Source organism: Rhinatrema bivittatum, chromosome 3, assembly GCF_901001135.1.
Source record: "Rhinatrema bivittatum chromosome 3, aRhiBiv1.1, whole genome shotgun sequence".
Classification (NCBI taxonomy): Eukaryota; Metazoa; Chordata; class Amphibia; order Gymnophiona; family Rhinatrematidae; genus Rhinatrema; species Rhinatrema bivittatum.
The window spans coordinates 494141225-494164863 of record NC_042617.1 but is presented as its reverse complement, the minus strand read 5'-3'; the positions used below and the strand labels follow the sequence as shown (position 1 = coordinate 494164863).

The window sequence follows — 23639 nt, the reverse complement described above, 5'->3', positions numbered from 1 at the left end:
GGAGTTTCCTGTAGACTCCTTCAATTACCCTCCTCTTCAGCTCAGCCTTGTCAGGGTGAGTGTCTCTGGAGAGGAAATCTGCATTGGCATTCTCCCTTTTTGACCTATGTTGAATCTTATAGTTGAAGGGCTGTAGGGCCAGGAATCATCTCATTACCCTCGCTTTGGACTCCTTATTTCTATTTATACAAAGGAGCAGTTGGTAGTCTGTTATGAGCATGAACTGCCTTCCCAGCAGGTAGTAACTCAAGGCCATTAAGGTCCACTTGACTGCCAATACCTCCTTCTCGACTGTTAAGTAATGTCTCTCCCGAGGCATCAGCTTCCAGCAAATGTAAGCCACAGGGTGTTCTTGACTATCTTTCTCTTGGACTAAGACTGCTCCCAAGCCTACTTCTGAGGCCTCAGTCTGCACTGTGAATGGTTCATTGAAGTCCAGACATATCGGAACCAGTTCAAATCATAACGCCTCTTTCAGAGTCCAGAAGGCCTTCTCTGCTTCAGCTGATGACTAGACCTTCTCTGGGTCTTTCTTTAACAACAGTCTTGTGAGAGGCTCCTCCTTCTCCAATTATGCCATAAGGTCTAGGAATGCTCTCACTTTTGCTTTTATTTGTGGAACTGGCACCCTGGTGATCACCTCAGTCTCAGGGTGTGTAGATGGACCTTGCCCTTTCCCAGGGTATAGATGAGATATTGGGCTTCTTGCTCTTCTAACAGGTACTCCTTAGGGTTGGATGTCAGTCTTCCTTTCCTCAAACTGATTAAAATATCCTGGAGTTAGCTTAGATATGTCTTCCAATCTCAGCTGTACACCAAGTAAGTGGCTTTGTACCCTTGAGGTGGGCAAAGCAGGCAGTGAAACAAGTGTTGAAACATTGCAGGGGTGCCATGGATTCCAAACAGGAGCATGATAAACTGCAAAAGTCCCCCTGGCATCAAGAACGCAGTCTTCTCCTTCACCACTGGCTTGAGAAGTACCTGCCAATAGCCTTTTGTAAGGTCCAGGGTAGAGATGAACTGAGCTGATCCCAGATGCTCAATCAGTTCATCTACTCATGTCATCAGGTATCCATTGAATTCTGAGACCTTGACTTTTTAAGTTAATGCGCTACCTTATGCTCCCATCTAGTTTTGAGGATAAATCACTGTGAGATTCCTCTATAACCCAGAGCTGGAGCATCTTCTTCACTTTGGTATGCATCCTAGGGTACTGAAGGAACTCAAAAATGAAATTTCTGATCTATTTGTTAAAATTTGTAACCTGTCATTAAAATCATCCATTGTACCTGAAGCCTGGAGGGTGGCCAATGTAACCCCAATATTTAAAATTTAATGTGGACAAGTGCAAAGTATTGCATATAGGGAAAAATAACCCTTGCTGTAGTTACACGATGTTAGATTCCATATTAGGAACTACCACCCAGGAAAAAGATCTAGGCATCATAGTGGATAATACTTTAAAATTGTTGGCTCAGTGTGCTGCAGCAGTCAAAAAAGCAAACAGAATGTTAGGAATTATTAGGAAGGGGATGGGTAATAAAATGGAAAATGTCATAATGCCTCTGCTTCGCGCCATGGTGTGACCGCACCTTGAATACTGTGTACAGTTCTGATCGCCGCATCCCAAAAAATATATAAGTGCAATGGAGAAGGTACAGGGAAGGGCAATCAAAATGATAAAGGGGATGAAACAGCTCCCTATGAGGAAAGGTTGAAGAGGTTAGGGCTGTTCAGCTTGGAGAAGAGACGGCTGAGGGGGGATATGATAGAGGTCTTTAAGATCATGAGAGGTCTTGAATGAGTAGATGTGAATCGGTTATTATTTATGTATTTATTTATTTAACATATTTTCTATACCGTCGTTAAGTTATATATCATCACAACGGTTTACAATAAGGCACAAATACTACTGTTACAGTAGTGATAGGGAGTAGTATCTTTATAACAAACATTACAAAAGTTGCCATTAGGGTTACGGTAACAGACAATTTCGGTATAAAGACTATTTGATGAGTGATTTTATATTTTCTCCATTTAATACATGTGTCCACATTAATTTACATGTATATGTGTCTTGTTTTTAATCTAACGGATGATAGAAACTCTAAAAGGAGTTGGGCAAAAGCACTTAAACAAAGTACGATGTGGTTTAAATTTATAGTTCTTTATTAAAATATAATCACAAATACAAACGAAAACAAACCACTTAGATCTAACAGAAAATTATTCTAACCTTTCCTTCAAAAGTATTCCAAACAATGGGGCGGATTTTAAAACAATACACGCGCCGGTACTTTTGTTTGCACCACTGGCGCGAAAAAAAGTACACCAGATTTTATAAGATACACGCGTAGCCACGCGTATATTATAAAATCCGGGGTCGGCGCGCGCAAGGGGGTGCACATTTGTGCAACCTGCGCGCGCCGAGCCCAGCGTGGCCTGCCTGTTCCCTCCGAGGCCGCTCCGATTTCAGAGCAGCCTCGGAGGGAACTTTTCTTCACCCTCCCCCCACCTTCCCCTCCCTTCCCCTACCTAACCCCCCCCCCCGGCCCTATCTAAAACCCCCTCCTTACCTTTGTCGACAAAGTTACGCCTGCTGAAAGCAGGCGTAACTTTGCTCGCGTCGCCGGCAGCCCCGCTCCGTCCTCCGGTCCCGGGGGCATGGTCAGGAGGCCTAGACCACGCCCCCGGGCTGGCACCACACCCCCGGGCCCACCCCCGAAACGCCACGTCGTTTCGGGAACGCCCCCGGACACGCCCCCTCCCTCCCCGTTTCGAAAGCCCCAGGACTTATGCGCGTTGGCGGCCTATGCAAAATAGGCACGCCGGCGCGCGAGGGCCCTGCACGCGTAAATCCTGCTGGATTTACGCGCGCAGGGGTTTTAAAATCCGCCCCAATGTGTCACACTTATAGCAGTATTGAATATGTATACTTTATAACTAGACAATGGTGAGCCTAACTACATGGGATAATTGATTGAAAATACGGCTCATCAAGTGCTTGTGGGTTTGACTTGCGTGAGCAAGGGGGAGTTATTTTGTAAAAAATGTGTTGCGATGCGATCAGGCCTTTTCCCAGTTCCCTCCCTGTCCACTCCAATAAAGGAGCTGGCTGGGAGGGAACATCCCTATCCCCCTAGCTAACCTTCCTCCCTTTTTATCTCTCCACCTTGACCTCTAAACCCTCCCTACCTACCCTTTTGTTTGTTTTAAAACTTACCTGCTCCTCCTAGCAGAAGTAAGTTGTGAGTGTAAGATGGCTGCCAACGCGCGCTTCACCGGGACAGTGCAAAATAGGGTTGTCCTGGCTGGCCCCTGCCTTGCCCAGACCTCACCCCCAGCCCTCCCCAGCCTGCCCTTTTTTAAATGCCCAGCACTTCTGTGCATACCGGCAGATATGCACGTGGCCGGGCTGTTTTGAAAATGCGCTCAGCGCGCATGCGGCCCAGTCACACGCATATCTTCCGGGATTTCCCCAATAATTGTATAGCTGGTTTAAACACAAACTCACAAAACCACTTTACTGACACTATTCCTCCACCCTGTCAAAAGAATTGATCCTCTCCATCCCTGAGAATATAGCACCGTGGGCTATATCGCCCAATTTCCCCTATTTTCCCCACAAGCAACCAAAAATATAAATAATGGCGCCAGATTCCCTTCTACACTTATTCCATTCCGCCTTCCTGCAACTCTGTCACCCCTACCCCCACCTACTATCCATCCCAGAAATCCCTCAAATCTATGAGGCTGTGCCAGGAGCCAGTAGTGTCTACACCAGGGATGGGCAATTCCAGTCCTCGAGGGCTGCAAACCGGTCGGGTTTTCAGGATATCCCTAATGAATATGCACGAGAGAGATTTGCATGCACTCTGCCTTAGTCATATGTAAATCTTTTTCATGCATATTCATTAGGGATAACCTGAAAACCCAACCGGTTTGCAGCCCTCGAGGACAGGAATTGCCCACCCCTGGTCTACACCATGCTTCTGGTGAAATCCTTCATTGCTTAAACAGCAATGTTAGTAGTGTATGATACTAGTGTTGCTATTAAATTTTTAACTTTCTTTTCGTCTCCATGCTGAAGACTCAAATGAGACTCTGCCTTAACATGGATAAGACCGAGTGCATACTGCTGGAAAGAAAAATCTCTATAGACAATCCCAATAACACCATGCAAATTGACAACACTATTATTAAACTGGGTGATAAAGTGAAAGATCTCGGGATATGGATTGATCCAGAATTAAACTTCAAAAAACACATATCCATGAAAATCTATGAAGGTTTCAACAAACTATTAATACTCAAACACTTAAAACCTCTCCTAAACCCACCCGACTTTAGAACTGTACTTCAATCCCTGATCTTTACAAGCTTTAATTACTGCAATTCACTGCTATTAGGCCTACCCAAATCAACGACACGACCGCTCCAAATATTACAGAAGGTGGCAGCTAGAATTCTAACCGGTCATAATAAAAGGGATCACATCTCCCCATCCTAAAATCACTTCACTGGTTACCCATTGACAAACGGATTGTTACGGGACCGGGCCATGCTCTGGTCCCTCCTCCTACCTCTGGCCCGGCCCAGCCCATTCGGAGCGCTCCTAGGCCTTGTGGGCCTCATCCTCCACCTGCCGCGGCTCTCCCTCAAACAGGGAGAATGCCACAGACCCGACACGCTGGGCCCCACCCCCTAGGCGTGCGCGCACGCGGGGGCTCGACCCTTAGATGGGCCAGCGCGGGAAAATCGTAGGAGGGCCTCCGGGTGACGTCACACGCTGCAGGGTATTTAAACCCTGCAGCTCCATCAGCCCTTTGCCTTGCAACGAGGTTCCTCAGGTTTTCCTGACTGCTAGTTGCTGCGACTCTTGGATTACTTCTGTCTTCAACCCGGCTTGCTTCCTGAACTTGTCTCTTGCTTCCGCCCCTTGGTTTTTGTATCGAAGTCTGACTCCTGGCTTCTGACCTGGCTCCATTCCACGACTTCGTCTTCGGCTTCTGTTCCTGGCTTGGTATTGACTTCTGACCTTCTGGCTTCCGACCCGGCTCCATCCATGACTCCGTCCTCTGCTTCGTCCCTGGCTTTGGTGTTGATCTCTGACTCCTGGCTCTCGACACGGCTAGCTCCTGGACTCCAACTTCGGCTTATTCCTCACCTCTCGTATCCAGTACTTGCTGGCCCAGAGGATTCTCCTAAGTCCCAGCGGCTTGGGCTCTCACGGGCTCTTCCTGGGGGAGCCGCGGGCTTCCGAGAGTGAAGACTCTTCATCTACCTGGGTCCAGTCCTCATACATCTCTTCAATCACTGCCTGGGTCCTTGGTCGCATAGGACTCCACATGTCCAAGAGGTCTGGGTTCCTACGGGCTCTTCCTGGGGGGATCTCGGACTTCCAGTGGTGAAGCCTCCTCTGAGTCTCTTCCGAGCTGCCTCCCAGCTGGGACGCTTGCTGTGGCCTTCCATAGCATACCATCCACTGTCCCAACCTGCCCAAGGGTCCACGAACGTAACACGGATAGAGTTCAAAGTACTATCCATCCTTCACAAAACGATATATGGTAATGAAGTTGAATGGCTAAATGCTATAATACGAATACATAATCCACAGCGCAACATGAGATCAGCAAACAAGGCCTTGTTAGCAATCCCTTCAGTCACATCAGCCAAACTCACTACAGTATGGGAGAGAGCAATTTCACTAGCAAGACCGAGCCTGTTGAATACATTACCAGAAAATCTAAGGCTGCAAAGCAATGTAAAGCTTTTTAGAAAACTCCTCAAAACATGGCTATTCCAACAAGCGTATAGAGAAGGCATAGAATAAATCACACAAACACACTCACCACCTCTTAAAATAAAAATAAAAATAAAATGAAATTGAAAGCCCACGCAAGGATTAAAGCCTGGACGGACAGGGACAGCATTAGAGGACAGTGGTCATGCCCTTATAGGGACATAAAGCGTGGATGGATAGGCACAGCATCAGAGGTGAAGCCCTTGTAGGGAAATAAAGCCTGGATGGAGAGGCCCAGCATCAGAGGTCAAACCCTTTTAGGGACATCAGGCCTGGACAAACAGGCAGGCACAGCATTCGAGGATAAAGGTCAAGCCCTTGTAGGGACATACATCCTGGACAGACAGGCACAGCAACAGAGGTCAAACACTTGTAGGGACATAAGGATGACAAACAGGCAGGCACTGCATTCGAGGATAGAGGTCAAGCCCTTGTAGGGACATAAGGCTTGGGTGGACAGGTACAGCATCAGAGGTCAAGCCCTTAAGAACATAAGAACATAAGAAATTGCCATGCTGGGTCAGACCAAGGGTCCATCAAACCCAGCATCCTGTTTCCAACAGAGGCCAAAGCCAGGCCACAAGAACCTGGCAATTACCCAAACACTAAGAAGATCCCATGCTACTGATGCAATCAATAGCAGTGGCTATTCCCTAAGTAAAATTGATTAATAGCCATTAATGGACTTCTCCTCCAAGAACTTATCCAAACCTTTTTTAAACCCAGCTACACTAACTGCACTAATCACATCCTCTGGCAACAAATTCCAGAGCTTTATTGTGAGTTGAGTGAAAAAGAATTTTCTCCGATTATTCTTAAATGTGCTACTTGCTAACTTCATGGAATGCCCCCTAATCCTTCTATTATTCGAAAGAGAAAATAACCGAGTCACATCTATTGGTTCAAGACCTCTCATGATCTTAAAGACCTCTTCCATATCCCCCCTCAGCCGTCTCTTCTCCAAGCTGAACAGCCCTAACCTCTTCAGCCTTTCCTCATAGGGAAGCTGTTCCATCCCCTTTATCATTTTGGTTGCCCTTCTTTGTACCTTCTCCATCGCAACTATATCTTTTTTGAGATGCGGTGACCAGAAGTGTACACAGTATTCAAGGTGTGGTCTCACCATGGAGCGATATAGAGGCATATGTTCCTTGTAGGGACAGAAGGCTTGGTCGGACAGGTACAGCATCAGAGGTCAAGCCCTTGTGGGGACATAAACCCTGGATGGACAGGCACAGCATTCGAGGATAGAGTTCAAGCCCTCGTAGGGACATAAGGCCGGGACAGACAGGCACAGCATCAGAGGTCAAGCCCTTGCAGGGACATAAATCCTGGATGGATAGGCACAGCATTCGAGGATAGAGGTCAAGCCCTTATAGGGACATAGGGCCTGGAAGGACAGGCACAGGCACAGCATTCGAGGATACAGTTCAAGCCCTGGTAGGGACATAAGGCCTGGAGGGACAGGCACAGCATCATAGGTCAAACTCTTGTAGGGTCATAAGGCCTGGACGGACAAGCACAGCATCAGAGGTCAAGCCCTTGTAGGAACATAAAGCCTGGAGAGATAGGCACAGCCTTCGAGGATAGAATTCAAGCCCTCATAGGGACATCAGGCCTGGATGGACAGGCACAGCATAAGAGGTCAATCCCTTGTAGGGACATAAAGCCTGGATGGACAGGGACAGCATTCGGGGATAGAGGTCAAGACCTCATAGGGACATAAGAACATAAGAAAATGCCATACTGGGTCAGACCAAGGGTCCATCAAGCCCAGCATCCTGTTTCCAACAGTGGCCAATCCAGGCCATAAGAACCTGGCAAGTACCCAAAAACTAAGTCTATTCCATGTAACCATTGCTAATGGCAGTGGCTAAGTGAACTTAATAGCAGGTAATGGACTTTTCCTCCAAGAACTTATCCAGTCCTTTTTTAAACACAGGCATACTAACCATATCCTCTGGCAACAAACTCCAGAGTTTAATTGTGTGTTGAGTAAAAAAGAACTTTCTCCGATTAGTTTTAAATGTGCCCCATGCTAACTTCATGGAGTGCCCCCTAGTCTTTCTACTATCCGAAAGAGTAAATAACCGATTCACATCTACCCGTTCTAGACCTCTCATGACATAAGGCATAGACAGACAGGCACAGCATCAGAGATCAAACCCTTGTAGGGACATAAGGCCTGGCAAATAGGCAGGCACTAGAGATGTGAATCGTGTCCTCGATCGTCTTAACGATCGATTTCGGCTGGGAGGGGGAGGGAATCGTATTGTTGCCGTTTGGGTGTGTAAACTATCGTGAAAATCGTTAAAATCGTGAGCCGGCACACTAAACCCCCCTAAAACCCACCCCGACCCTTTAAATTAAATCCCCCCCCCCCCCGAACCCCCCCCCCCCCAATGCTTTAAATTACCTGGGGATCCGGCAGTGGTCCAGAACGGCGGCGGTCCGGAACGGCCCCCTCAATAGAATCGTGTTGTCTTCAGCCGGCGCCATTTTTCAAAATGGCCGCCGCAAAATGGCGGCGGCCATAGACAAAAACGATTCGACGGAGGAGGTCGTTCAGGACCCCCGCTGGACTTTTGGCAAGTCTTGTGGGGGTCAGGAGGCCCCCCCAAGCTGGCCAAAAGTTTCCTGGGAGTCCAGCGGGGTTCCGGGAGCGATTTCTTGCCGCAAATCGTTTTCGTACGGAAAATGGCGCCGGCAAGAGATCGAGTGCAGGAGGTCGTTCAGCGGCGGTCCGGAACCCCCGCTGAACGACCAGTGCCCAGTGCCCACTGTCACTGATGCCCAGTGCACTGTCTTCCTGGATTAAAAGAGCTCAGAGAGACAGTATGTTCAATAAAAAAAAACCCTGCAGTTAACAAAAAAGCCTGGCTTGGCACAGCAACAAAATCGATGAAATATCTTTTCCAATGGCAATTCTGTCAAACTAGCTAGAAATTGAATATATCTCCCACCCACAACACCCAAATGCTGTTTGAAACCTACCCCAGGGGGTAAAATATGCAGAAAAATGCCACTACTAGTCCTCCTAGCAACTTCTCTCAGTGGCACAGACAGAGAGACCGTCTCAGATCAATTTAAAAGTGTACGGTCAAAAAAAACAGGGCTAGCTGACACTGCAGCCAAATCGAACAAATATCTTTTTCTATCAAAGTAGCTAGCAATTGAATACAGATTTGAGACACTCAGACTAGTTCTGAGTGAAGCCACCTTGCACGGACCACCTCCCCAGACCACCCCTGCAAAGAAAGTGCGTGGCACGCCATGTGATTACCGTATATATAGTGATGGGTCGACAGGAACATCATCACAGAGCACTGAATGAGAGCGGCGATTCACTGCATTAGAAAAATGCTTAGTTCTGATACGTTGCATTGTGGTCTCCTTGCCAACCTGGCTGACCCACTCTATGACAGGGCTGTGAGGTCACTTATGACTCACAGGAAAGGGCTGGTTTTTTGCTATGGATACACCCACATGGCATTCTCCGATTTCAAACGGCCGCTAAGAAATCACTGCTAAGGAGCCAAAAGAATGAAACTAATGATATGTTTGTATTCATGGGGGATCGCAATAGGTTTCATGACCCCACGAGTACAACGAATATGGACCTATACATTGCGGATTGCCAATGCGTTGCAAACTAATGCACACCCTTACTACACATCAGCACCAATAACAGTTCAAAGTTTGTCTTGTTTTATTTAAATAGCTATTATCTGTTGTTATTGCTTTTGTACTATCTAAGTGTAATAACACATTTCAGGATTCTTATAGGCAATTTAAGTCACTTATAACTTAGCAAGGTAATAGATATTACACAGCACACAGATGCATGATTAATATATCTATATGTATATCGATCTAACACATACCATTCCCTATGTGCACACATACACACGCACATACCTTCTAGCCTTACCCCATAGTGCAAATATACAAATTATTCTAATCTGTTTTATTTAGGATTACCTAAAAAACTTATTAACGTATTAGAATTAGTACAAAATGCTGTTCTATGGGTGATATTTGGTTTACCATGAGGTTCGATACTGACACCATATCGGATGAAATTATATTGGTTGCCAGTAGTGGTACGTATTTATTTTAAAGCTTTGTCCATGGCACATAAAACTATATATTTGGAAAATTATTGCCTATCAAATAGGATGCAGTGGTACAACCCGACATATACTTTATGTTCTTTTGGGCAAAATGTAATGGCTCTTTCTCCAAATTCACCCTATCAATTAAAATCATCAGTGAACACATCTTTTTCTTTGGCAGTTCCTGTTTTATGGAACTCATTGCCTGAGAAAGTGTGCCGGAGCCAGATTAAAGTAAAGGCTTTGGGGTAGATTTTAAAACTTACGCACGGGCGTCCATGCGCGTGCGCTGCCTGGCGTGCGCACATGGACACTCGATGTTATAACATGTGTACGCATGTTATAAAATTGGGGTTCTGCGCGTGCAAGGGGGTGCACACTAGTGCATCTTGCGCGCACCGATGCCCGCGGCCTTCCCCCGTTCCCTCCTAGTCCGCTCCGATTTCGGAGGGAGCTTCCTAACCCCCTAACCTAACCTCCCTTCTGCCCGCTAGCCCTATCCTAAGTACCCCCCCATTTTAATTTTACCTCTTGCATCTGCCTCTGGGCAGATGTAAGTTGCATGCGCCTGCCGGCACACGATCCTCCGGCACAGCGGCAAATGGCCGCTGTGCCAGAGGCCTCTGGCCTCGCCCCACCCAGCCCCTCCCTGCCCCTTTCTAAAATAGGCCTGGCACGTAGGGCTTTGAAAATCCGGGCCTTTCTTTTTTAGAAAAGTATATGAAGGGTATGTGGAAGTCTAGTGAGGATTTTAACGTACAATATTTGTTGTTTTATACCGATGTTTATTTTATTATGTACAATTTTGTTTTAATGTTTTATGTATATGGAATTTATGAATATAAAAGATGTAATCCTCCTTGGATGTTGACCTGGAGGAATATAAAATGGAATTAAATAAATAAATAAATAAATAGATAGATTGTCCACCCCACTCCCTAGGCATGTGCACATATACACATGCACACACACACACACACACAAATACACACACCATCTAAGCCCATCCCCCAGACACAAAACCACACACTGTCCAATCCGCTAGATATACACACACATCCACCCAGCCAGACATGTACATACACACACACATACACACACTATCCACACCCTAACTCCCAGGCACACCCACTCGCACACATGCATCATCAACTTCCCACCTCCCAGGCATTCATACACACACTGTCAAGGCCCTGCTGCACACACATAATTTATTTGTTTATTTATAAAATTATTTTAGCCCAAATGTTCCAAGGCAGTTCACAAATGTTCCCCCTGTACAAACTTAATAAATAAAGCATTTATAAAATTAAACAAACCATTAAAGAGCATAGACTGACGCTTTAATGCTAGCTCTAAGAAGTGAGTCCTTAATCCTTTCTTGAGTAAATGCTATCACAGCTTCTATAGTACATATACAGTAGCTTCTGTATCTGTTACTGAAATGCTAGCTCAAAGAAATGAGTCTTTAAAGCTCTCTTAAATGCCGCCGTGGTTGGTGCCATACGTATAGCTTTGGGCAGACAATTCCACAGAAAAGGCCTGGTTTCTGATTATCTCATATCTAGCAATTATGACCGTTGGTATTTCTGGTAAGTGTTTACCCCCTCTCCCCCCAGTTATACACTTTCACTGCCCAGTGTGTCCACCCCTCCCTCCCCATCCAAGCAGGTATACACACAAACAAATCCACAGCCCTTCACTCAGAGATTCATGAACCTATATCCCTCACTCACACACACATGAACCTACATACCCCAGCCCTGGACATACACTCACCCCCCCCCCACTCAAATACATACCCACTTTCTCCACTCGCACACAGAGACACACGTCCACTCCCAACCCCTCCACTTACTTAGTCACAGAATGTTATGGCCGCGACTGGCGCTCGCCCCTTACCAGCATGGGACCGCTTTCCCGGGCTCGCTGGCCACAGCAGTCAGCCACCTCCGGCACTCTTCTTCACGGCCGCCTTGGCCGCCACATGGCTAGGCCGCATTCCAGGGCCTGCCGACACGCCAGCTGCTTCCTGTGCGGGCTTCTCCCCCTTAGGCCCGTGCGCACCCTACCAAATTTAAAGGGACTATGGCAGGAAATTGCCGCAGCCCCTCCTGCTGACCCCACCTGGTCCTTTTCCTATTTAAGGCAAGGTCTGCCCCACAGACCTTGCCTTGGCTTCTCGGCTTCCTGGTTTTGTATCCTATTCCTCCACAGAGGATATCTCCTGCTTTTGGACCTGCCTGACGTTACCTGGAACCTGACCCTCGCTTGGAACCTTGACTCCGAAGACTGCTGCCTGCCCTGACCTTTCGCCTGGACCCTTGACTCCGAAGACTGCTGCCTGTCCCGACCTTTTGCCTGGAACCTTGACTCCAAAGATTGCCACCTTTCCTGACCCTGTGCCTGGAGGTTTGTCTACGAGAATTGCCTCCTGTCCTGACCCTCGCCTGGTCTCCCTCTTAAAGTGTTGTGGTCCCCTCCAGCTCTCACTCTTTGTTCCAGTCTTCCATCCACTTCTGGCCCCGGGCATCCCCTCTTCACTCAGAGACCCCACATAAGTCCAGCCAGCCCCGGTACCCAAGGGCTCAACCTGAGGAGAACATGGGCTGGTAGTGGTGAAGCTCCTGCGGGGTCTCTGCTTCATCCCGGCCTTGCCTTCCAATGGTGGGGACCTGTGGGGGGCTCCTCCACAGACGGTACCAACTCCACTTCGGGCAAGGGGGTCCACCTTTCAGAATCACAAACCAGAAATCCTCATCACTCACTCACTCAGTCCCACAGCACACTAAGCACCAGGTTTAGATGCTTTAGGGGATTGGGAGGTCCTCTACTGTACCATTATTAGAGAAGGACTCCAGTGCATAGGGAAAAACAGGGGCTGGGAGCTTACTGTATGGTATTGCTAAGTTGATTCATGTATTGTGAGTGAGGGACTTTTATAGAGTGGAAGCCTGAGCTGCTTGTCCTTAGCAGCAGACAAGATTGTGTGTGCATATAGGCAAAGGAGAAAGATATTACATTACTGAGCATCTATGTGTTAAGCCCATTTTATCCTGTAATTTTTGTCGGGCTTTTATATTAGTTTGTATCTAATGGTAATTTTATATTAGTGCATATCTAATGATTATTTTGGTTCCCTTTTACAGAAATGATAGCTCAGTTAATATTTACTATACAACTGAAATCTAATTTTTACCACTAATGTATTCAGACATGGTTAGTTTATGAATTATAAATTCCTAGAAATTAGGATATACAGCTTATATAAATATTAGCTTTTATTTGGTTAGAGTATTTTAATAAATCATACCTGAGTATAATGTCGAACTGCAGCACCCTCTGTTATTGCGCCTTTTCCATATTCAAAATCCTTGGACTCTTTATTCCATCCCTGGATTGCTTTTGACCAAAGTGAAATAGAACTTGACATGTACAAATTTTCACCAGAAGAGATTCCTAAAATTAAAAAAGCCATTCAGAAATAAAGGTGGTGATTTCTTTTCATGATATTCAATATTTATTGCAAATAAAATATGGGGTAGGTTCTTTGGTTAAGTTTACTAACATAACATATAAATTGACAGCAGAGAAAGACCAAATGGTTCATCAAGTTTGCCCAGCAAGTTGCTTATGGTAATAACTGCCGCTTCATCCATGTTACCCCCGTGTCTTCTAAGGAGAATAATTGGCACTCCATGCATATTATCCCCATGCATTTTGTTAAAGGTAGTTACTTCCATTTCATGCATGTTACCTCTGTGCCTTCTGTTAAGGATAGTAACTGCTGCTCCATGCATGTTACCCCCCTCTCTTGCAGAAGTGTGTCACCTAAAGTTAATATAGTTTACCCTTTTTCTTCATTCCTGTCCCCTAGCCTCTAAGAATCTGCAAAGTTTTTTTTTTATCACATGTTCTTTTGAATTCCAATACTGTTCTTGTCTTCACCACCTCTTTTGGAAGGGCATTCCAGGCATCCACCTCCCTGTCTATGAAGAAACATTTTCTGATATTGGTTCTTAGTTGACCACCTTGGATTTTCATATTGTGACTCCTAGTTCTACAGTTTACTTTCCAATGGAAAAGATCTGAAGTTTATTTATTTAATTTATTTATTTATTTATAGTTTTTTATATACCACGGCAGTAATGCACATCACCTCGGTTTACAGCTAACAGTAATTCAGCCAAAGGCTTTACAATGAACATAGGTGGAAAAAGCAACGTGCTAAAATTAACAGAAAACTAGGAGTATACATATCAAATACATATGTGTAACACTATTAACAAAAAGGGAATTATTTGTAAGGAAAAGAGGGTAAGGGAGAGGGGGAATCATAGTGGGGGAGAAGGGAGTCATTAAGGGAGAAAGGGGAGTCAGTGGGAAAGGGAACGGCAAGGTAGAATAGAGGAATCAGGAGTAGGTTGAGAAGCAAAGTATGTAATTGCATGATTCCCATCCTTCAAAGAAAAGCTTTTCTAAACAGCCATGTTTTTAGGTTCTGTTTAAATTTTCGGTGGCAGGGTTCTTGGCGCAGATCAGAGGGCATACTGTTCCATATTTTGGTTCCTGCTATGATGAGAGAACGTTTTTTAGTGGATGTAAGTTTGGTTAGTTTAGGAGAAGGGATCGGTAGTCTGGCCTGATGTTGGGATCTGCTTGGACGGTTTGTTTTTTTGAAATACAGGTAACTGCACTAACAACATCCTCTGGCAACAAATTCCAGAGCATAATTGTGCGTTCAGTGAAAAATAATTTTCTCCTATTAGTCTTAAATGTGCTACTTGCTAACTTCATGGAATGCCCCCTAGTCCTTCTATTATCCGAAAGTGTAAATAACCGATTCACATCTACTTTTCAAGACCTCTCATGATCTTAAAGACCTCTATCATATCCCCCTTCAGCTGTCTCCAAGCTGATAGGGATGTGAATCGTGTCCTCGATCGTCTTAACGATCGATTTCGGCTGGGAGGGGGAGGGAATCGTATTGTTGCCATTTGGGGGGGTAAAATATCGTGAAAAATCGTGAAAAATCGTGAAAAATCGAAAAATCGAAAAATCGCAAAACCGGCACATTAAAACCCCCTAAAACCCACCCCCGACCCTTTAAATTAAATCCCCCACCCTCCCGAACCCCCCCCAAATGACTTAAATAACCTGCGGGTCCAGCGGCGGTCCGGAACGGCAGCGGTCCGGAACGGACTCCTGCTCCTGAATCTTGTTGTCTTCAGCCGGCGCCATTTTCCAAAATGGCGCCGAAAAATGGCGGCGGCCATAGACGAACACGATTGGACGGCAGGAGGTCCTTCTGGACCCCCGCTGGACTTTTGGCAAGTCTCGTGGGGGTCAGGAGGCCCCCCACAAGCTGGCCAAAAGTTCCTGGAGGTCCAGCGGGGGTCAGGGAGCGATTTCCCGCCGCGAATCGTTTTCGTACGGAAAATGGCGCCGGCAGGAGATCGACTGCAGGAGGTCGTTCAGCGAGGCGCCGGAACCCTGCGCTGGACCCGCAGGTTATTTAAGTCATTTGGGGGGGGTTCGGGAGGGTGGGGGATTTAATTTAAAGGGTCGGGGGTGGGTTTTAGGGGGTTTTAGTGTGCCGGCTCACGATTCTAACGATTTATAACGATAAATCGTTAGAATCTCTATTGTATTGTGTTCCATAACAGTTTAAGACGATATTAAAATTATCGGACGATAATTTTAATCGTCCTAAAACGATTCACATCCCTACAAGCTGAACAGGCCTAACCTCTTCAGTCTTTCCTCATAGGGGAGCTGTTCCATCCCCTTTATCATTTTGGTTGCCCTTCTCTGTACCTTCTCCATCGCAACTATATCTTTTTTGAGATGCGGTGACCAGAATTGTACACAGTATTCAAGATGTGGTCTCACCATGGAGTGATACAGAGGCATTTATGACATTTTCCGTTTTATTAACCATTCTCTTCCTAATAATTCCTAACATTCTGTTTGCTTTTTTGACTGCTGCAGCACACTGAGCCAACGATTTTAAAGTATTATCCACTATGATGCCTAGATCTTTTTCGTGGGTGGTAGTTCCTAATATGGAGCCTAATTGTGTAACTACAGCAAGGGTTATTTTTCCCTATATGCAACACCTTGCACTTGTCCACTATGGAACACGATGCCCCCTGAACTCAGATTACAGAATAATCTCAAAACTTTTAAGAAAACTTTAAAAACATGGCTCTTTAAAAAAGCCTTCACTAAAGAGTGTGGAGGGTCAAGAATGAAAGTACAGAGTAATGCAGATGAAAATGAATTTACTCAATCCTACATTTAAGAAGTAATATCTCAAAGAGATAGTAACTCAATAATATACCTGGACTTGACCAACATTACTCAAATAATGATTTTATTTATGAAATTGTAACCGAACTTTATTGGCACTTGTTAGAATGTACGATATCCTAGATTTACTAACTTTAGTCTATGTGCATATTTGTAAACCGTTGCGATGATATATAACTTAGCGACGGTATAGAAAGGTTTTTAAATAAATAAATAAATACATTTCATCTGCTATTTGGATGCCCAATCTTCCAGTCTTGCAAGGTCCTCCTGTAATGTATCACAATCCGCTTGTGATTTAACTACTCTAAATAAATTTGTATCGTCCGCGAATTTGATAACTTCACTCGTTGTATTCCTTTCCTTATTTTAGTCCGTCTTGTTTTTGATTTCTTTTAATATAAGATTTCATGCCTGCTTTTGTATATCTATTGGACCTTGTTTTATTGTTATTTATATGTATATCATTTCCATATATTTTTGTTTATTGCAATTTTGTTTTCTTGCCTTTTTGTTTTCTGTATGATGTTATTTATGATTTTGTATGTATACTGTAACCTGCCAAGAACATGGGATTGTGTGTGCTAGAAATTTGTTAAATAAATAAATAAATTAGTAATTCACCTCTAATCTCATACAACTCTCTTGGATTACTACACCCCAAATGCATGCCTCTACACATCTTGGTATAGAATCCCAGCTGCCAAACCTTTGACCAGCTTTCAAGCTTTCTTAAATCTCTTTTCATTCTCTCTACTCCTTTAGGTGTGTCCACTCCGTTGCAGATCTTAGTATCATCTGCAGAAAGACAAACTCTTCCTTCTAATCCCTCTATAATGTCATTCATGAAGATATTGAACAAACAGGTCCCAAAACTAATCATTGAGATACACTACTTAACACTGTTATCTCTTCAGATTATGTGTGGTTTACTATTACATGCTATCTCCTGCCAGTCAAGAAATTTGCAATCCATTCCATCTTGACACCCCTAGCAGTATTCTCATTTTATTCATGAGCCTCCTCTGTGGAAATGTATCAAAAGCCATGCTCTTTTTTGATCTAATTTTCTAGTCTCCCAATCAGAAAAATCAGATTTGCTTAGCAGGACCTTCATCTCGTGAAACAATGTTGCCTCAGGTCCAGCAACCCACCAGATTGCAGATATTGTAATTCACTATCCTTTCTTTTAGCAGAGTCTCCATCAATTTTCCTACCACTGAGATAAGGTTAACAAACCTGTAGTTTTGAGCTTCCTCTCTGCTACTGCGTTTGTGCAGTGGGACGACCACCGCTCTTTTCCAATCTTGCTGTATCATTCCTGTTTCCAGGGATCTATTTAACAGGTCTTTCGGGGGGAGTGGGGGGGTATCTATCAGCACATCTCTGAGCTCCCTTAGTATCCTAGGATATACCTCGCTTGCCCCATGGCCTTGCCACTTTCAGTTTTCCTAGTTCTTCCCTTGCATTCTCTTCTGTAAATGGGGATACATCTACCCCAATCCCACCTGTGCTCTTGTCAATCTGTGCCCTTTTCCATGATCTTCTTTAGTGAACACCAAACTGAAGTATTTGATTAATATTTCTGCTCTTTCTTTATCTTTCTTTACATATTGCTCCTTAGCTATTATTCAATCTCACAATGCCACCTCTTATTTTCTTTCTTTCTCTGATATATCAGAAAAATGTTTTGCCACCTTGCTTTCTCTTTTTAGCAATACTTTCTTCCACTTGCTTTTTTTCTTTCCTGATTATTTTCCTTGTTTCTTTTAGCTTTATCAGGTATTCTTCCCTGTGTTCCATTTTTTGGATATATTTTTTTAAACGTTCTCTTTATTAATTAAAAATGTTAACAATGAATACACTTCATCATAGAAAATAAAGAACTCTGTTACAAGGAAATATGTTTTAAACAGAAAATATTAAATCATACACAGATCTCAAATGGGAGAGACCAAACTAAGAAAAATATTATAAAAAATCAAAGGTAGTAATTACTCATGTCCATATTCACAAGTCAACCGACTGTAGAATGGGAAAGGGTGAAGGGATGCTTTTTTCAGAAAATTCTAGTTGATGGTAATCAAAGAAGATTTAGTTATTGGTCCCCAGCTTAAGAAAACATTTACATAGAAATTTTAATATGAAATTAGCCCAAAGGACAACTACCTTCTGTTTCAACATCAATAAATTTTTCCACCTCAGTTGTGTGATTCCAACCACATCAGGAAATAGAGCTTTCTTACATCCCATAAATACTTTAATTTTACTATAGAAAAACATCTTAAGCATCCAATCTTTTTCATGTTCCAAGGAAAAAGTCAGTAATAAATTCACCTTAAACAATACTACATTTAAGTCTTTTAAAAAGTAAGGTGTAAACTCTCAGATCCCTGAGGCACTGCTTTAAAATTTCCTCTACTAAAAGTAAGGAGATAAAAAACGTAGTAATAGGAGAAACCGAATTAACAGGGATCTGCAATATTTCTAATAGAAATTTTAAGAATATCAAGGGATGCCAGCAAATACATTTTAGTAAAATTTAAAAAACAAAGATTGAGTCTTGAGTAATTCTCAAAATTTTCCATCCAACAATGTAATAAATCCTTGCTTTAATTAAAGCACAATCACATTAATGCAGTGCATTGACTTAACACATTTTTCATCATATAAGGCAATAAGCTGTAATTTGGCAGCCAAATGATCTGAAACACCCTCCATGGTCAATAATGTACTATAAATCTTAGCAGTCAAAAAGGATTCTAATCCCATTATTTTCCTCCACATAATCTCTAAGGTTATAGATGGAGGCTTAACAGGAGGAGAGGTAAGAGTCAATCTAGCAGAACTCTCTGGAATGATGGACCCAGATATATTCGGCTTGATAGGGGTAACTATTAAGGTATTAATCTTTCCATCATTCGAGGGAGGACTGATGGCATTTCCAACTTTCTGTTTTCCCTCCATGAGTACTGATAAATCCTCTAACTCTAGCTGAGGTAGTGAATGGACCTCAGGGTTCAAAGACACTAAAGTTTCATCAAGAGCAGTGGAAAAACTACCAAGCTGCACAGGCTCTGACTCTGATGCACCTTGATCTAAAGGCATCCTGAAAGAAGGATGAGAATGTTGCATTTCTGGACTCTTGGGCTGGGGTGAGATGGGCTCCAGACACAAGAAACCTGCTGGCAGGTTCTCACTGCCAGCAGACAGACCCAGGAGAGGCAGAGACTTGTCAGGAACTTCAACTCTACCAGCACCCAGTCCCCTCTGGTTGAGCCTTTAGGTGCTGGGGCCAGCAGGACTCAGGCAGGAGTCTCTACCGATGATGATTGGGACTGGCTGAGCAGATAAAGGCTGGAACTGGCTGGACAGAAGAAAGCTGGAACTGGCTAGACAGACAAAGGCTGGAATTGACTGAACAGACAAAGGCTGAAACCAGCTGGACAAACAAAGGCAAGGTAGGCTTGGATGAAGACAGGCTGAAGATAGGGCTGTAACAAAGACTGAAGACAAGGAAACTTGAAGCAACATGCTCTACTAAGGAGTAGGTGGACCTGTTGCTGAGACAAGTTGAGACCGGAGCATTGCCCTTTTATAGGGCCTTGGCATTGACTTCATCAAAAGGGGCCACTGTTGCATCCGTAGCTGCTATATGCCCTCACTCCGCCCTCTCTACCTCTGTGGCGACTCCCTCCATGTCTGATAGACGGTTTGCTGCCGCGGCATCTCCATGCCGCTTCTCTCCGGCGTCCCCGGACCGGCTCGACGCTGCTGATCCTCCATGTTCCTGATAATGTAGGGCGCGTGCTCTGAAGTATGTACCAGCAAGGGCGTGAACCTCAGGGGCGTCCCCCTGTATTGACGTCATCCGCTTCCAACTTAAAAGGTCTTCACTTTCGCTTACGATTTGAGTTAGCAAGGACGGACACGAATACGGACAAGAATACGGACTCGCTATGAATTCGTCCAAGCTACTCTGCCTTCTCGGACTTACCAGGGGTACCTGCTCCTCTGGGTCCTTGCTCTCTTTTCTCTATTTCAGATTGCAGATAGGAACCGGTACCCGCTCCTCGTGGGCCCATGTTCCTGAATACTCTGAAGATTCTCTACTGCCTGGAAGCTATCACAGATACAGACATTCATGAGTTACCACCACTCTCTCAGAGCTTTCCCTGGAATCAGGTACTCACTCCTCGAAGGCCTAACTCTTTCCAGCTACTGAGCCTCCTTAAGAACCTATGTGAAATTGTCATCTACTACTGACTATGAATACAGCATACCCTGTCTACTCACTTTCTATAGTCTTTCTACAGTTCAGCAACCCTGGGATCGCAGTTCCAGTATCTGAGGAACTTCAGCCATGCCGGGCATATCAGCTCACTTCTGCCACCTCTGGTGGTTCTACTATCCCGTCTAATAAAAGAACTATCTGTGTCTGTCTCCATACCCAAGCCTAGCCGGTGGTCCCTCTCAGGATATCCTCCTGGGGGCGCTGTAATCTGCCATCGGCCCAAGGATTCACCTATTTACATTCATTTCCAGCTGAGTGCCCTCTCCAAGCACTCCGCTGGTACAGATTGCCAACTCAGCAGTCTATATCATAACAAGATTGCTAGTTCCGCCTACGAATCATATCAGATTGCTAAACTCCTTCTTCCACGGAAGCCAGTTCCTAACAGATTGCTAACTCCACACGGTGACTCATAACAGATTGCTAACTCCTCCCACTACAGGATTCAGCAGCAGATTACAACAGATTGCTAACTCCTCCCCTCTGGAAGAGCAAAACCTAACAGCCACAGAGGATTTCCCACCTTTATTACTTTAAATAGTAATAAGAGGTGCGGTAATCAGAGGCTGACAGCATCCTAGGGGAGGCATGGCTGATTGGGCTGGTGGCATTCCGCCAAATTGGAGGATGGCATCTCGACACATGGAGGGCTGCCTGCTTTGGCTTTTTGTGAAGCCAGTGGGGTACCAGCTGAGAAGGTGAGTGTGGCAGTCGATGAGAGTAGCCTGTGAATCATCAAGTGTAACAGTACCCTCCCTCTTAAGCTCATCTCCTAGGGTACCAGTGATGAAAGTCCTTTTCACCTATCTGGACAAGGGGATTGGCCCCCATTAGGTTATCTGTAGTTTTCTTGCTCGGGTAGTGGCTTTCTCAACCAATTCATTGGTTTGTTCCCATAGTTCATGCAATTCCTGGGATGAAAGCTGTGTCACAGGGGAGGAAATGTTGGGTTCTCTACACTTCTTTTATGTACTTCCTGAAGTCTGGTATCTGTGGTATTATTGGCTCAGGAAGAATTTTATGACTGCAGATTTCAGTCTTCCAGCTTGGAAGACAGATAGATCATACTGCTGGTGTAACCAGGATTGATGGGAACATATAACGGGGATTGCAAATGAATCATAGGGTTCTTTTCTCAGAGGAAATGTGGAATGGTCAGATCACTCCGGGCTTCCACATAGGTGGGTGAAAGTCCCAGGAGGTCAGAGGCCATGATCACTGTACGAGATGGTTCTCTGGGTCTCAAAAAGCATCTGTTAATCTAGATCCCCAACAAGTGATCTCTAAGATAGACAGATTGAACTGTGGTTGGTAGGGATGTGCAGGCAAAAAGTTTTCGTTGAAACGTTGATACGTTGAAGGTGAGGGTCGATTCCGTTCAATATGAAAGTATGGAGAAATCCATAAGTTGTGGATCTGTCCATACGTTTCCCGGTTCCCTAAATAAAAATTTAACCCCCCCACCCTCCTTAATCCCCCCCCCAAGACTTACCAAAACTCCCTGGTGGTCCAGCGGGGAGTCAGGAAGCCATCCATGCACTTCTTTGTGATTTCCTCACGGCGCCGATAGCCTGTGTCACAGGGGCCGACGTCATGCCGACGTCACGTGCTCCTCCGCGTCTCCGCTCCCGGACCCCCGTTGGACCCAACCGGAACTTTTGGCCAGCTTGGGGGGGCCTCCAGCGGGGGTCCCGGAGCGACCTCCTGCCACATGACCTACCTGTCACGTGGTAGAAGCACAAGATGGCGCCGTGACCATGTGACAGGGGCTGACCAATGGCACAGGCAGCCCCTGTGACACAGGCTATCGGCGTCGTGAGGAAATCGCAAAGGAATGCAGGGATGGTTTCCTGACTCCCCGCTGGACCACCAGGGAGTTTTGGTAAGTCTTGGGGGGGGTCAGGAGGGTGGGGGGTTTAAGTGTTTATTTAGGTTCAACGTATTCAACATAGCTATGTTGAATAAGTTGGAAGTCGCGATGCGTTGCGCATCAAACCTTTTTTTTCTCTTTTACAAAATATAAGTTGCGTTTTACATATGCGTTCAAAACGAATGCACATCCCTAGTGGTTGGTGTTGTCAGAGCTACAGCAGGTCTTGTTTAAAAGGGTTCACAGCACTCTGAATAATGTGGAAACTAATTTGTTTTGTGTACGAGGTGCTGGTATTTAGGATGAGCAGGTCACCCCATAAACAGAAGAAAGTATCTACGGCAGAGTCATTGGGACCGTGGGTATTTTGAGTTGGTTGATGAGATCCTGATGATGAAGTTTCCACCAGAACCAGAGTCTACCAAACCTTTGTGGAAAAAAATTAGGGACCCAGTTCCAGTGTGACTTGCAAGAGGAGTTGAGGAATCAGAAGAGTGAGACCTAGGTTCACTTGACCAAGTGGCTCTAGACGACAGATACATTATATGTGTGTGTGTGTGTGCTTATGAGAGCATATATGTGATACATAGGCTCTCACAAACACACAAACGTTCACAAACATAGACACATTCACAGGCATATAGACTCTCACACAGACACACGCACACATATAGGATCTCACATAGACACACACACACACACATACACACAACTCACGTCATATCATGCCCTGCTCTCCACTCCGGGTGAACTCGCGGCCGTGGCTAGCCGCTACTGCCACCTACCTCTTGGCTCCCAAGACTTTTCATGGTGGCTGGGACGCCACCGACCTACACGCCAACTCCGGGCCTTCCTAGGCGCACATGCACGCGCTACCGGGCCTCCCTTTAAAGGCCCAATGGCGGGAACTTCAGGGAAGTCCTCGGCTGATGACTTTACAAGCCTGAGATATTTAAGCACCTCCTTTGGACTACGCTAACTGACTTGGCAACGAGTTCTCTGAGCTCCGTTGGCACTTGTTCCTGTTCTCCAGACCTGCCGTTCTTGCCTTGGATCCCTGCTCTGCATCTGGACCCTGGCTTTCGGTACCCACTCCTCGGGGGCCTACCCTGCGCTCCCTTTTTGGGACTTTGTCTTGCGTTGCCAAGCTCCTCGGGGTAGGCTCAGCGCTACTCTGCCAGAGCTCCTGTCTCCATGCTTCCCTGCTCCTCGGGGTAGCCTCAGCATTGCTCCTACATCAGAGAT

At 45.2% G+C, this 23639-nt stretch overlaps 1 protein-coding gene across 2 annotated transcripts in view; it reads right to left on the bottom strand.

Annotated features, from left to right (window-relative positions):
- The window catches only part of LOC115088840 (cysteine-rich venom protein triflin-like), a 140369-nt gene that overhangs the window by 15640 nt on the left and 101090 nt on the right, over nt 1-23639 (bottom strand). For both annotated transcript variants that reach the window (XM_029597027.1, XM_029597026.1), the window contains one exon: nt 13232-13377. In XM_029597027.1, the coding sequence (XP_029452887.1) occupies nt 13232-13377 (146 nt within the window). The remainder of the gene's footprint in view (nt 1-13231; nt 13378-23639) is intronic.